Genomic DNA, 14,486 nt, shown 5'->3' on the forward strand with positions numbered 1-14,486 from the left:
CTCACACCCTCCAAACCCGACATACGAAGCTGTGCACCATGGGTGATCGGGCCTTTTCTGCTGCTGCCCCTAGACTATGGAACGCCCTCCCTGACCACCTGAGGGCTCCACAGACTACAGCTCTTTTTAAACGGAACCTCAAAACCCATCTCTTTAAAAGAGCATTTAGCTAAACTTTCTTTGAGGTTCCCCTTTTAATAGTTTTTTGTTATTTTTTTTTTCTCTGAAGCACTTTGAGATTCTTGAATATAAAGTGCATTATAAATAACATTTATTATTATTATTATTATTATATGGCCTGCCGCTAGGGTTCTCCTCAATGTAGGTGGCCATAGATAAATTCTCGGGTCGAGATAGGAGAATAATCTTCGGCCAAGCACAAAATATCATCGTAGGAACACACAAGATATCTCATATAAAGGCTCATGTCAGTTCCTCAGCAGAAGTTTTATTTTTCGGATTTCTGTGAACGGAACAGGCACAAGTGAGTGTACGATTTATTTTAATATGGTAGTAGTAGTAGTTATAATAGCAGTAGCAGTAGCATCATACAGCTCTCCATCCATCAGCCTCCTGTACTCAGCGATCTCCAACTCCAGCCTGGTCTTGATGTCCAGCAGCATCTGGTACTGTTCTCTCTGGTTAGCCAGGCTTGCCCTCAGGTCTCCGAGCTGTTCCTCTAGAGCCGTCACCTGTCTCTGGTATCCTGCCAGCATGTTGCCATACCACAAACTGTATGATAACTGTATGTACTCATGATGTCAGGCATGCAGTGGTCTCACCTGCTCCTGAAGGAGCCTGATGGTGGCCTTGTGGGCGGTGCCGTCATGAGTCTCCAGTTCCAGTATCTCCAAAGGGAGGCACCCAGTGGACATCCTTACTAGATGCCCGAACCACCTCAACTGACTCCTTTCTAAGCAGAGTTGCAGCGGCTGCAATCCAGATGGCTGAGCTTCTCACCTTAATCCTAAGTGAGACGCCAGCCACCCTCCTGAGAAAACTCATCTCAGCCGCTTATACCCGTAATCTCGCCCTTTTCGGTCATAACCCATCCTTCATGACCATAGGTGAGGGTAGGAACGAAGATCGACCGGTAGATTGAGATCTTTGCCTTGCCGCTCAGCTCTCTTTTCGTCACAATGGTGCGGTAAAGCGAACGCAATACCGCCCCCGCTGCTCCAATTCTCATGCCAATCTCACGCTCCATTGTACCCTCAGTCGCGAACAAGACCCCGAGGTACTTGTACTCCTTGGGCTAAGGAATAATATACTACCCGGAGTATGCAATCTACTGGTTTCCTGCTGAGAGTCATGACCTCAGATTTAGCGGTGCTGATCCTCATCCCAGCCGCTTCACACCCGTCTGCGAGCTGATCCAGTGAGTGCTGAAGGTCACAGGCCGATGATGCCATCAAGACCACATCGTCTGCAAAAAGCAGTAATGAGATCCTCAAACAAACGAACTGCAACCCTTCCCCACCAAGACTACGCCTCGATATCCGGTCTGTGAATATCACAAACAGGATTGGTGACAAAGCACAGCCCTGGCAGAGGCCAACACCCATCGGGAACAAAACTGACTTGCTGCCAAGAAACTAAAAAATACCATCATTTGCATATTTAAATAAGGTGGGAAGCAGAGGGAGGTTTCACATTACACTGGAAGAATGGGAAAGGATCTGTAGACAGCAATCTGTAACAACAAGCTCACCCATGTTACTCCGGTGTAAAAGAGTAAATATTCTAATCAGACCACATGGTGGAGGTCCTGTGGACATGCATTGGCAGGGGCGTTGCGAGGTAGTGTGGGGGCCCCAAGCAAGAATTCTTAGGGGGCCGATTGTTGACGGGGGGGGGGGGGGTACGGAGCGATTGTTGACGAGGGGGGGCGGGGGGGGGGGGGGGGGGGTGAAGACGTGGCCAATAGATTAACTTTTTTTTTTTTTTTTTTTGGGGGGGGGGGGGCTTTTGGGGGCCCTAGTTGTGGCCCGGGGCCCCAAGCAATTGCCTGGTATGCCTAATGGGACGCGGCGCCTCTGTGCATTGGCCAATAACTTTCACATTTTCTGGAATTGTGCCTCTGTGGCTCCATTTTGGAGAAGTGTCCAGGGCATATTGGTGACAGTCTTTAAGAGATTTAAGAGAAAATATTGTGCCTGGGAGATTTGGAAGAGCTTTTTGTAACAAAGTGTGATAAATACCTGTTTCGGGTTTTGTTGGTGGCATGCAAAAATGCTATCACAAGGAAATGGCTTTAGAAAGACATAAGTAACCATGATAAAGAATGGCAACGTACTTATGTGTGTGTAGTGTGTGTATATAAGCATAAAAATAAATAGACTTTCTTGGATTACAAATAGATCCTCTCCCTAATGTTTTTGTTTGTTTTGATGTCCTGTGGATATATGTACCACCTTTGTTTATGTTCTGTAAATGAAAACTCAATGAAAAGCAAATTACCAAAGAAATTAAGTCTCATGTCAGTTCCTCAGAAAAGTTTTATTTTTCAGATTTCTGTGAACGGTACATAGTTTAGGCACAAGTAAGTGTAAGATTTATTGAACAATAGTAGTAGTAGTATAAGTTCTAGTAGTAGTAGAAGAAGTAGAATCAGACAGCTCTCCGTCCATCAGCCTCCTGTACTCAGCGATCTCCAGCTCAAGCCTGGTCTTGATGTCCAGCAGCATCTGGTACTGTTCTCTCTGGTTAGCCAGGCCGGCCCTCAGGTCTCCCAGCTGTTCCTCCAGAGCCGTCACCTGTCTCTGGTAGCCTGCCAGCATGTTGCCATACCTGCCCTGTGTATCTCCCACGGTGCCTTCAAGAGATGCTTTCTGTAGAACACAACCAAGGAGAAAGTGTATTGATGAAAAATTCCAATGGCTTCACTATTCAAGGAGGAATCAGGGTGAATTGAGACTGAATCAACTTAAAAATGGAACTTGGGAACCCACCATGCTTAATTGGGACTGGAGCTCAATCTCCAGGCTCTGTAGGGTGCGTTTGACCTCGGTGATCTCAGAACGAGAGCTTTGGAGTGTTTCAGTGCTGACAGAAACTTCTCTGTTCAGCTCCTCTGACTGAAAACGAAAACCACAAAGAATAAATACAAAATCATATCCATTTCATATTGGATTCAGTATTAGGTAAGGGAAGGTAGGTCTACCTTGGCTTGGAACCAGACTTCCAGTGCCTTGCGGTTCTTGTTGGCAACGGACTCATAGTGCTCCCTCATTGTTGCCAGGGTGACGGACATATCCTCCTGTGGTGCGGCGTCCACTTCCACGTTCACCTGACCTCCAATACTGGAACGTGCAAGTAGAAGGTCCTGTAGAAAGAAAGGGCAGCTTGGGTCAAAAGTCTCATCCAATGATTGAATGCCATTCCTAGCCATGTTAGTGGTCCTGGTGGAAGCAATCATTCTGTCGTAAAACACCTCGATGTGTTTGTGCCGACAGGTGCTATTTTATATTTTTCAGGGGAGTGGTCATCGTCATGGAACATGAAGTGATGAAATGATGTGATTTTGGTCATTGATTACTTAATTTTTGACCATTGTCTGCATGGCCACATAGTCCTCTCTGAAATACATGTTCACAGCCCCTTACCTCTTCGTGGTTTCTCTTGATTTGAATAAGCTCCTCCCTCAGCCCTTCAACCTGCATCTCTAGGTCAGCTCTGCTCATGGTCAGCTCGTCATAGAGCCTCTTGAGTCCGGCAATGTCTGCCTCCACACTTTGACGCATGTTGAGCTCATTGTCATACCTGCAATCAAAACCAAAGTAAAACAGTTTTGTACAAACTTTTTTGAAATATTACTCAAATTATGTTATTTCTCAAAAAAAAGTTATATTAATAATAATTTAATGCTACATATATGTATAACATTCAGTGTTGCTTCTGCTGATGTACTGACTTAACCCTGAAGTCTTCTGCGGCAAGCGTAGCATTGTCAATAGCCAGAATGACTGCTCCTCTTGAGCGGGTTGCATCAATTATCTGTAATGAGGAACAACATTTATTCGTGCAATATTGAATTATCTTATCCACTTTTTAATTGCTCAAATTATTTACTTAATATTTATGTAAAGTAAGTTCAAGTTTGCACTGTTTTCTGTTCTGTCAAACTAGTTCAGTTTGCCCCAGGGAATACTTTAGGGCGTGGCTATACAAACATGCGGAATACAGAGCTGTGCTTGGCCTGCTTCCTCGAAGAAAACAGCCTCAAATGTCTCACCTGGTCTTTCTGTCATAGATTAGGTCTTTGTTTGACAAGACATCATCAAACATCACACATTAATTGAGACACAGACATGGGATTGCCCATCATTTGAATTGACTTCATCTAACAACGACCTTATTGCTTTCATCTTAATACAAAGTAGTTAAAAAAAGCTCACACGGTATTACAACTGTATGTACTCATGATGTCAGGCTTGAAGTGGTCTCACCTGCTCCTGAAGGAGCCTGATGGTGGCCTTGTGGGCGGTGCAGTCATGAGTCTCCACCGAGGTCTTGTTCAACAAGAACTGGTGGATCTTCGCCTCCAGATCAGCGTTGGCCCTCTCCAGGGTGCGCACCTTCTCCAGGTAGCTGCCCAGGCGGTCATTCAGGTTCTGCATGGTGGCCTTCTTAGATTCGTTGATGTCCAGGGCGTCCGACAGCTGGAAGCCCGATCCACCAGATGCAAAGCCAGAGCCGGCCCCGGCGGCCCCGAAGGACCTGGAGGCGTTGGTGCTGGAGATGCGGACCCCGCTGCCTCCGGCGCCACCGTACACGCTTCCGGCCCGCATGGAGCCCAGGCGGCTGCCGCCGGATCCACCGTAGGAACGAGAGAAGGAGGAAGTCATGGCTGCTGTGTGAGGGTCTGTCTGCTCTGAGAGGAGAAGAGAACTGGTGTCAAGTGGTTGGACATCGCTCCTTTTATGCCACGAAAACACCTACCCAACCCCCAGCCCTGTGGGCAAATGTTTGAAATTCGGACACACACACAAGCGCTGACATGCGCTTCCAAAAATGCTAAACTTTCTGCATCCACACAGACACACAAACAAACACAAATACACGCACACACACACACATACACACACACACACAGTCTTTCACACTTCTTTACTCACACACACACACAACACTTACGTCCCCAAGAGGTGGAATGTTACGTATTTCCAAGGAACAGGCGCTATTTAAAATATGTGGTAAGCTGAGGTTTATGTATCTTTAATGGCCTCAGAATCTTCTGGCATTCCTTCTGAAAAAAATGTATGGGGCCTCCTTATGTCCATTTACCCGTCCCAAATGTCAGAGTAAATTGGCCAAGACACAAATTACATACACACACAGGCGCACACACACACACACACACACACACACACACACACACACACACACACACACACACACACACACACACACACACACACACTCACACACACACACACACACACACACACACACACACACACATGTATGTTGTTTCATGTATGGATTCCATACGTCTAGTCTCTACTTGTCTCAATACCGGTTTGAAAGGAGATGCGTAATTCTGCCAACAGACTATAGTTTACTTAGTGTGAGACCACAATGGAGCAGTGTTGTCTTTCAGGCAGATGAAAGAGAGGACAAGAAAGGCTTCAAAGAACAAAAGCTTAACAGTGGTTGTATGAAGCACAAATTGGTCTTGAATTTGAAAATGTTCTGATTACCTTAGCTACTCTGTACTTGGTCAAGGTATCTTTTGGAAACTATGCCGTTGAGTGATTGCCTTGACTTGCCTTGCGTACTGACAACGTGTCAGTGTGTGTGTGTGTTAGTGTCCATCTGCGCCTGTGTGTGTGTGTGTGTGTGTGTGTGTGTGTGTGTGTGTGTGTGTGTGTGTGTGTGTGTGTGTGTGTGTGTGTGTGTGTGTGTGTGTGTGTGTGTGTGCGTGCCTGTGCGTGTGCGTGTTTGTGCCTGCAGGCACACATAGAAGTTCAATTGCATAAAATTATTGTATTTTGTGGAAAATCTGCGAGTCACAACCCAAATAAAAAATGGTTGTCACCATTGAGTGAAGAAAACAAATATTTATTGAAAGCACCAACTTTTTGAAGTCAAGTTGTATTTGTAAAGACCTTAATGACAGTTAGAGTCTCAGTACAGTTTCTACGATTTTCTAAAGGCAGCCGAAATGCTTTAGTCGTCAAGGACTATTTCACCAAGTTCATTAATCTCTTTGACATGTCTGACCAAAAAGCCACCACTGTCACGTTGAGGGTTGTTGTGTCTCTACTAGTGTTGCTTTTGTCAATGAAAATTATGACTAAATATCCTCGTCAACGACCCTTTATCATGTGAGGAAAACGAGACGAGACGCAACGTAAATGCTGGTCATGTGACAATAACTATAAATAAATTCATTATGCAATATTGTTGACGAATAAAAACGAGACTAAATGTGTTTTACAAAACAGAAAAATTGCTTTTTTTATTTATTTCTGGGGCTGTATCAGGTTACGTTACTTCCTGAATCCCAGCTCGTCGCGGCAGTATTTAGATTCACAAGACGCAGCGGTGGTGGTAGCGTTAATGAAAACTTAAGGCCCTGTCCACACTAATCCGGATAAATATAAAAACGTACAACTTGTAACTGAAGATACATAGTACATTGCACAGAGAAATCATAATTTCCATTTCACCTGGCTTTTTTTTTTTTAGATGAGCGCAAGCTTGTGGCAGTGTCATGGCAGTGTCATGGCAACCAAACGCCATCGTATCTGAAAGCCTCCGTCTATCCTGACCACACTACAACGCGAACCCAGCGTTTTCATATTTATCCACCTCAGCGATCTTTTTGGAAAAGTATCCTTTTCATTGTTGGAATTTGCCGTTCTAATGTGGACGGTTCGTTGGTAAAATAAATACGTTGTAAATTCATATCAGAGTGTCTTCCGTTTCTGGAATGGGTGTATTCTTGAGTCTATAAGGTAACAATAATATAATAATAGGATTACCTTGTTTGAATTGTGAAATGGGTTTGGCAAAAATAAAATGTTGGTTTTGTCAATACTACTAGGTAGGTAGCCTATATTGACTGAGTTAAATAGAATTGCATTACACAAAAGTGACTAATACAATTTGCTTTAACTAAAACTAGACTAAAATAGTCATGGATAATTCTGACTAAAATAAGACTAAAATGCTCAGACTTTTAGTCGACTGAAACTTGACTAGACTGAAAAGAGTATGAACGTGACTAAAACTAATAAAAACTAAAATGACAGCTTGACGTAAAGACTAGACTAAAACTCAAATTAAAACAGGACGCCAAAAACAACATTAGTCTCTACAGACTGTGTGGATACTTATGATGAAAAAACGACAGAGAGGAATATGCATAGAAACGTGGCTACTTTAATAGCAGGCATACAGCAACATGAACATGTCTGTTCCTCTTACAGAGTGGCTTCTTCTGGCCACATATGGTTACACAGCTAGTTAGATTCTACCGCGCCCCCTACAGGCATAACAGGATATAACATGTTTTCCATTCAAACACCACAGCTCCTCCCCTGTAGCTTTAAACTTAACATTTTCTTTTTTTTCTTTTGTACCCTTATTTTGAACAACAATTATCCTGGTACAAAAAATACCAAAGCAAATAAATATACACGCCTACCAGGTATTTAAAACAACTTCCCCTGTGTACAAATAATAATGCATTTCTGTAACATGACTTTTCTTTTAAAAGTCTCTTTCTTTTTCAAGTCCAAACGCTGAGGAGAGCGCACATTCCTTTTAGGGCGCTCCGTGCATCCTGGACTTGAAGTGTTTTCGTGAGCTCGTTCAGTCTCCCTTGAGCTTCGGTGGTTCTCATGCATCTGCTCACAGACAGCAGGAACAGTGTCAATGTCACTCATGTCATCTCCAGGATCAATGTGGTAATCCCAGTTTCCTTCAGTGTTACTCATAGTCTTTTCTGGAATGGCATTATTTTTCTTTGCATCCAGCATCTGATTTACATGTCTTTTTACACATATCCCATGTAGACACCAAGTAAGTTACAGGACCCAAAACATCAGTTATTACACCATCCAACCACTTCTCTCCTCCCCTGTAGTTTTTAACAAGCACAGCCTGACCCATAGAGAAAGTTCGAACTTTCCTTTTGATCTCTGACTGTTTTGGAAAACTACCTGCGTGGAACGATGGAGAAACTTCTGGTTTCTCTATCGAAAGTCTAGTCCGGAACTTTCTTTTAAGAAACAGCTCTGCTGTTTTTTTCTTAGTTGTTGTATGTGGCATGTTCCTGTAGCCATATTAGAAGTTAGCGATACAATGCTGCAACGTCATGCCACCCACTGCTCTGTTCTTGGCTAAAGACCTTTTAAAGTTTTGGACCAGTCTTTCAGCCAATCCGTTTGAGGCTGGAGCTGGAGTTTTAATGTGCTTAACAGCATTCATTTTAAGGAATGTCTCAAATTCACCTGAAGTAAATTGCGGTCCATTATCTGACACCACCTCTTTTGGTAAACCATATGCTGCAAAAAGGTTTCTTTATGCTTCAATAGTTTTGCTGGCTGTAATGGTTTGCTTGTGTACTATTTCAGGCCAGCGAGCATATGCATCCATAACCACAAGAAACATTTCCTTTTTGACTTCTGCAAAATCAAGGTGTATTCTCTGCCATGGATCTGAGGCCCCTCTCCATGTATGCACAGGTGCTGTGGCAGGCATGCTACGCCGCTGCTTACATATGTCACACTGATTTACCTCATTTTCAATATCCTCATGAAGTGTAGGCCACCAAAATAAGCTTCTGGAGAGAGACTTCATTCTCACCACGCCCCAGTGGCTGTCATGTAATTCTGCCAATAACCTGCTTTGCAGCTTTTCTGGTATGACCACCCGAAAACCCAAATGTACACAGCCCTCTTCAACAGTAAGGTCCAACTTGCGTTTTGCATATGGTTTTAAAGCCTCATCTGGAACATACTTTGGCCAACCTGACAAAATATGTTGCTTTACTTTAGCTAGTACAGGGTCTCTTTGTTTCCTGTGCAATATCTTTTGCCGTTAAAGGCAGACTGTCTAAATAAGACACTCTGAATACTGGGTTTGGTGTGGGAAAACTGTCGTCTGTTATTGGTAGTCTTGATAATGCGTCCGCATTTCCATGATCTTCAGATCGTTTGTACTGTATCTCATAGGTATAAGCAGCTAAATTCAAGGACCATCTCTGCATCCTAGCTGCAGCTAAGGGAGGTACCCCTGTTTTTGGACCCTAAGATCTTCAGTAATGGCTTATGGTCTGTTATCAGTGTAAACTTACGACCATACAAGTATTCATGAAATGTCAGTACTCCAAAAACCAGGCCAAGTGCTTATTTTTCTATCTGTGAATAGTTTTTCTCAGCGCTGGTAAGCATCCGAGACGCAAAAGCTACTGGTTTTTCACTGCCGTCCGGCATTTTGTGTGAGATCACTGCACCTACCCCTACTGGTGAAGCATCACAAGCTAGTATAAGTGGCAGGTCTGAGTTGTAGTGAACAAGGACTCTGTTAGACATAAGCTGTTTTTTAGCTTCCTCAAATGCCTTCTGGCGTGATGCTGACCACTCCCACTTTACATCTTTCTGCAGTAACCCTGTCATCCAAACCTTTCTACCTATTATGGTAGAAAGGTTTGGAATGAACTTTCCATAATAACTCAGCAGTGATAAGAAAGACTTAAGCTCAGTGGTAGTTGTGGGAACGGCTGCCTTAGCAATAGCTTCACATTTTTCTTGCATTGGGTGAATTCCCTCTGCATCAATGACATGTCCCAAATAATACACTGTGCTGAAAGAAGGCACATTTATTTTTGTTAACCCTGAGGTATTGGTTTTTTAGTATTTTCAGCACTTCTTCCAGGTTTTTCCTGTGTGATTCTGAGTCCTGGCCTATGATCAATATGTCATCTAAATAACAGATTACACCATCTATGCCCTGCAGAACTTGATCCATTAGCTTTTGGAATATTGCAGGTGCACTGGCCACACCATAGGGCAGCCTGTTTACTTGGTACAGCCCTTTGTGTGTGTTTATGGTCAAGTACTGTTTAGAACTCTATTCTAGCTCTACTTGTTGGTATGCTTGTGATAAACCAAGCTTTGTGAATCGTTCACCTCCTGATAGTTTGCAAAACTTGGGAATGGCCCCTGTCACGTCATGAAGTTTAGCTTTTATCCCTGTCACCTTGCCTAGAGTGGGCTGAAACACCTCAGGGGACCTGTTACAAAGCTCCTCAAAACTCTCAGGTGCTCAGGACCAATCTAGGTTTAGCTTTTTGATCCATTCCCTCCCCAACAAAGCTGGACCATTACCTTTGACCACAAGTACACTTTGACCATTACACTTTACCTCAACAGAAATACTCCCTCTCACGCTAAGTGAGTGTTTACTGTAGGTTCTTAGCACACAATTTTTAGGCATTAGCTTTGCTCTCTTAAACCTACGCTTGTAGCCTACAGTTGTTCTGAAATGGCAGACACGGCTGCTCCTGTGTCTACTTCCATTTTTAACGGTTTCTCATTTACCCTTACATACACATAATAAGGTTTTTCAATCCCTGTATCACATTCAGAAACAGTGTTGACACCTTTAGACCCTATTGAAAACAGTTCAATGTCTCTGACGTTACTGCCCGGTACTCTGTGTCAAAGCCCGAGGCTGCTTTAGTCTCTGGTGTCCCGGCTTTCCGGTGCTCTTGCTTCTCAGACGGTGCGCTGCGCTCTCTCTGCGGTGAAACGGCGATGTCCTCAGGCTGACCGTCGGCGTCAGGAAGGCTCCCCTCGCTGTCTTCCGCTGCCGCCGGAGTCCCTCTGCCTTTATCCGGGTCGCGTCATCCTCAGCGTGCGCTGTAACATCCAAATGCTTGGTCCATTTGGTCTGCTTGTCTTTCCTCTCTCCTGGTCGGGATCTGCAAGCCTTGGTGATGTGTCCTTTCTTTTTACATGCCCGGCATTCCACCTCCTTAAAGCGGCACCCCTCTGGTGTGTGCCCCTTTCCGTTGCATCGATAACATGGCCTCCTGTTTTCCTCCTTTTTCGGCGCTGCTGCTGTCATGGAAATGGCGTTAGCCTTGAACGACTTGTGTGACCACTGCTGTGCATTTTGTTTAGCCATTTCATATGCCAGTCCCATATCATAAGCACAAGCCAGCGTCAATTCTTTAGTGTGTAGCAATTGCATGGACGTATTCCTACATTCAACTCATACATTTAAATGTTATCTTGATTGGGCTTTATTTTCATCAGTTAATAAATGTAAGTAACTAACTAGTATATCAGTTAAATCAACTTGTACATTTAAGTAATCTTGATTGCAGTTTATATTCAATCAGTTCATAAATGTAAGTAGGCCTACAACTCACGTTTTGTAGTTGCATCAACAAAAAAATGTATGTTACTTATAATGCTATTTAAGTTTAATCAACTATTGAATTTATGTAGTATTGACTCATGGTTAAGTAATGTCACCTAACGGTTTCAAGTAATATGGACTGAAGATGGAGTTGAGTCAAATAGCAATATCTATTTAAGTTAACTTATTGTCTTAGTTGTCTTGACCTACAATTTCAAGGCAGCATGGACGCTCAAATTTTTAAGTTGAAACAACAAGTTTGGGTTTACAGTGTAGTTCTCACTTCTCGCTTGTTGGTGTCATCTGGTAATTTAACCTATTGTATTTTTTTGCACGTGCATTTTTTATGGTCAAATTGTTGTTAGTTTCCTATTGTTCTGAGTTAATGAAATTGAAGAAAAGACAATATTTTTATTTGACTGCAATTGTTGTAATACAGTTTATGTGAATTTGGTATGGTCAAAAAGTAGTCATGAAATCATACATGTCTTCTCAAATGAACTTGGACAGCTATTCCTCAATACTTGTTCCTTGTGTAGTGTGATATACAAGTTGTGAAAGAGCCTTTTTTTCTTCTAGCATTTGTTATCGTCCCTCTCCTCGAACCATCACCTTAACGCGGTGGAGAGGTTTGCGTGTCCTGAAGAACCTTGAGAGCTATGCTGTCTGGAGCCTTGTGCTCCCGGGTAGGGTCACCCATGGCAGCTTGGTCTCGGGGGGAGGGAACAGACTAAGAATGGTTCAACCACTGCCTTGTGGCCTGGGAGGGAAAAAGGCTAAGGGAGCAACACCCCAACAGAAAAAGCATCCTCTAGGTAGGCCAATCCCCCGCTTAGAGGTTAGCAAAACTGATTACAGAAACACTGAAAAATATAACTACCACCTTAGAATTGGGAGGAGAAGGACCTTCAACTAGAAGATGTATGAAGCCCTGTGGTGAAAGCCGAAAGGAAGCCAGAGGGTGGAAGTTTCTGAATCCTAAATCTATCACAAAAATCGGTACATGGAATGTACGCTCAATGCATATCACAGGAAAAGCGCAGACCATCGCGAATGAAATGAAGGCATTTGGCATCCATATACTTGGAATTGCCGAGGCTAGGTGGAAGGAAGCAGGACAAACACGGCTCGCATCAGGTGAATCAATCATATACTCTGGACACACAGGAGATCATGCTGCTCATTCGGACGGGGTGGCAATCATGCTATCAAAGGAAGCAGGGAAAACACTTCTAGGGTGGGAACCAGTAAGCGCGAGGATCATCCTGGCCAATTTTAGGACTTCACATAAACGCATCAACCTTAACATCATCCAGTGCTACGCCCCCACCAATGAAGCAGAGGATGAAGCAAAAGAGGACTTCTACCAAAGGCTAGAGGAAACCATCAGGAAATGTAAGGAGAAGGATCTCACCATTTTAATGGGAGATATGAATGCTAAGGTTGGCAGTGACAACACCGGCTTTGAGCAAGCGATGGGAAAGCATGGCCTTGGAGTGATGAATGAGAACGGAGAACTCTTTGCCAACCACTGCGCCAACCACAGTCTCGTCATTGGTGGAACCCTCTTCCCTCACAAACCATGCCACCGGGTAACTTGGGTCTCCCCTGACAGGAAGACGGAGAACCAGATAGACCATATTTGCATCTCCAAGAGATTCAGGAGAAGCCTCCAAGATGTCCGGGTGAAGAGGGGGGCCGATGCAGTCACGGATCACCACCTACTGGTTGCTAACCTACAACTTAAGCTGAAAAAACATCAAAACAGCACGTCAACAGGCAAACGCTACAATGTGTCACTACTGGCCACCAAAGAGAAACAAACCAACTTCCGAATAGAACTCAGAAACCGCTACACAGTACTGCAAGCCAAGGAAGTAACAGAAGAGGAACACAGGACGATAGAACACCACTGGCAGCAAGTAAAGGAGGCATTTACAGGAGCCTGTGAAGCAGCAGTCGGGCTCAAGAAGAGGACGCACCAGGAGTGGCTCTCACCAGAGACCCTTAGCAAAATAGAGGAAAGGAAGAAGCTAAAGAACGTACTAAACAATAGTAAAACAAGATCAGTTAAGAAAACAGCGGGGGAGGCGTACAGTAAGGCAGATAGAGAGGTCAAAAAGAGTGCACGGAGAGACAAGAGGAACTTTGTAGAAGAGCTTACAAACAAAGCAGAGGAAGCTGCAAGGCAGAATAACATCAAAGGGATATACAACAACATCCGACTGCTGACCAAAAAATACCAGAAAGGGAATCACCCAGTCAAGGATAAGGAAGGGAGGACACTGAAAACACAAGAAGAGCAAATGAAAAGGTGGGTTGAGCACTTTTCAGAGATACTGAACCAACCACCTCCGTCAATAAAGGCGAATATGCAACCTGCAGAAGTTCCCCTGTCAGTTGACTGCAAGCGGCCATCAAAAAAGGAGATAAGAAATGCCATCATGCACTGCAAGAACAACAAGGCACCAGGTCCTGACAACATACCTGCAGAAGCTCTTAAAGCAGATGTTGAAGCGTCCACACAAATCCTATATGACCTGTTTGGTAAGATCTGGGAGGTGCCTGGAGAATGGAAGGGAGGCCACCTAGTTAAAATTCCCAAGAAAGGCAACCTAAGCCTCTGTGGCAATTACAGGGGAATAATGCTTCTATCCGTCCCGGGCAAAGTGTTAAATGGAGTAATTTTACAACGCCTCAAGGCAGCAGTGGATGCAGAGCTTCGAGACAACCAAGCTGGTTTCAGGCCAAATAGATCATGTGCCGACCAAATAGCAACCCTGCGAATCATCCTTGAACAATCCCAAGAGTTTAGGGCCCCGCTTTACGCAGGATTTCTGGACTTTGAGAAAGCATTTGACAGTCTGGATAGGGAAGTGCTCTGGCAACTCATGAGACACTACGCCATACCCGAGAAGTTCATCAACATCATCAAGAACATCTATTCTGGAACGCAGTGTAGGATCATACATGAAGGCCAGCTGACGGAGGCATTTAACATCACAACAGGCTGTTTACTGTCACCATTACTATTCCTTTTAGCGGTAGACTGGATCATGAGGCAAGCGACTTATAATAGACAAAATGGTATCCAATGGACCCCGTTT

General features: G+C 44.0%; 1 protein-coding gene across 1 annotated transcript; it reads right to left on the reverse strand.

Moving 5' to 3' along the window:
* Positions 1-2,480: 2,480 nt before the first annotated feature.
* On the reverse strand, positions 2,481-11,142 carry LOC132474565 (keratin, type I cytoskeletal 50 kDa-like). The gene is made up of 7 exons (XM_060075346.1): positions 10,786-11,142; positions 4,449-4,937; positions 3,914-3,996; positions 3,606-3,762; positions 3,164-3,325; positions 2,952-3,077; positions 2,481-2,831 (listed from the first exon to the last, which is right to left on the reverse strand). The coding sequence occupies exons 1-7, from the start codon at positions 11,140-11,142 to the stop codon at positions 2,556-2,558; spliced, it is 1,650 nt and encodes a 549-aa protein (XP_059931329.1). The 3' UTR covers positions 2,481-2,555.
* Positions 11,143-14,486: the final 3,344 nt, after the last annotated feature.

The sequence above is a fragment of the Gadus macrocephalus genome, chromosome 2 (assembly GCF_031168955.1).
Source record: "Gadus macrocephalus chromosome 2, ASM3116895v1".
Taxonomy (NCBI): domain Eukaryota; kingdom Metazoa; phylum Chordata; class Actinopteri; order Gadiformes; family Gadidae; genus Gadus; species Gadus macrocephalus.

Excerpts from the sequence above, each read along its gene's own strand:
- LOC132474565 (XM_060075346.1), bottom strand. The coding sequence starts at position 11,142 with ATGGCTAAACAAAATGCACAGCAGTGGTCACACAAGTCGTTCAAGGCT. Across the intron at positions 3,763-3,913 it reads GCAGAAGACTTCAGGGTTAA|GTATGACAATGAGCTCAACA; the intron begins GTCAGTACATCA and ends TTTTGATTGCAG. Across the intron at positions 2,832-2,951 it reads TCCAGTCCCAATTAAGCATG|AAAGCATCTCTTGAAGGCAC; the intron begins GTGGGTTCCCAA and ends TGTGTTCTACAG.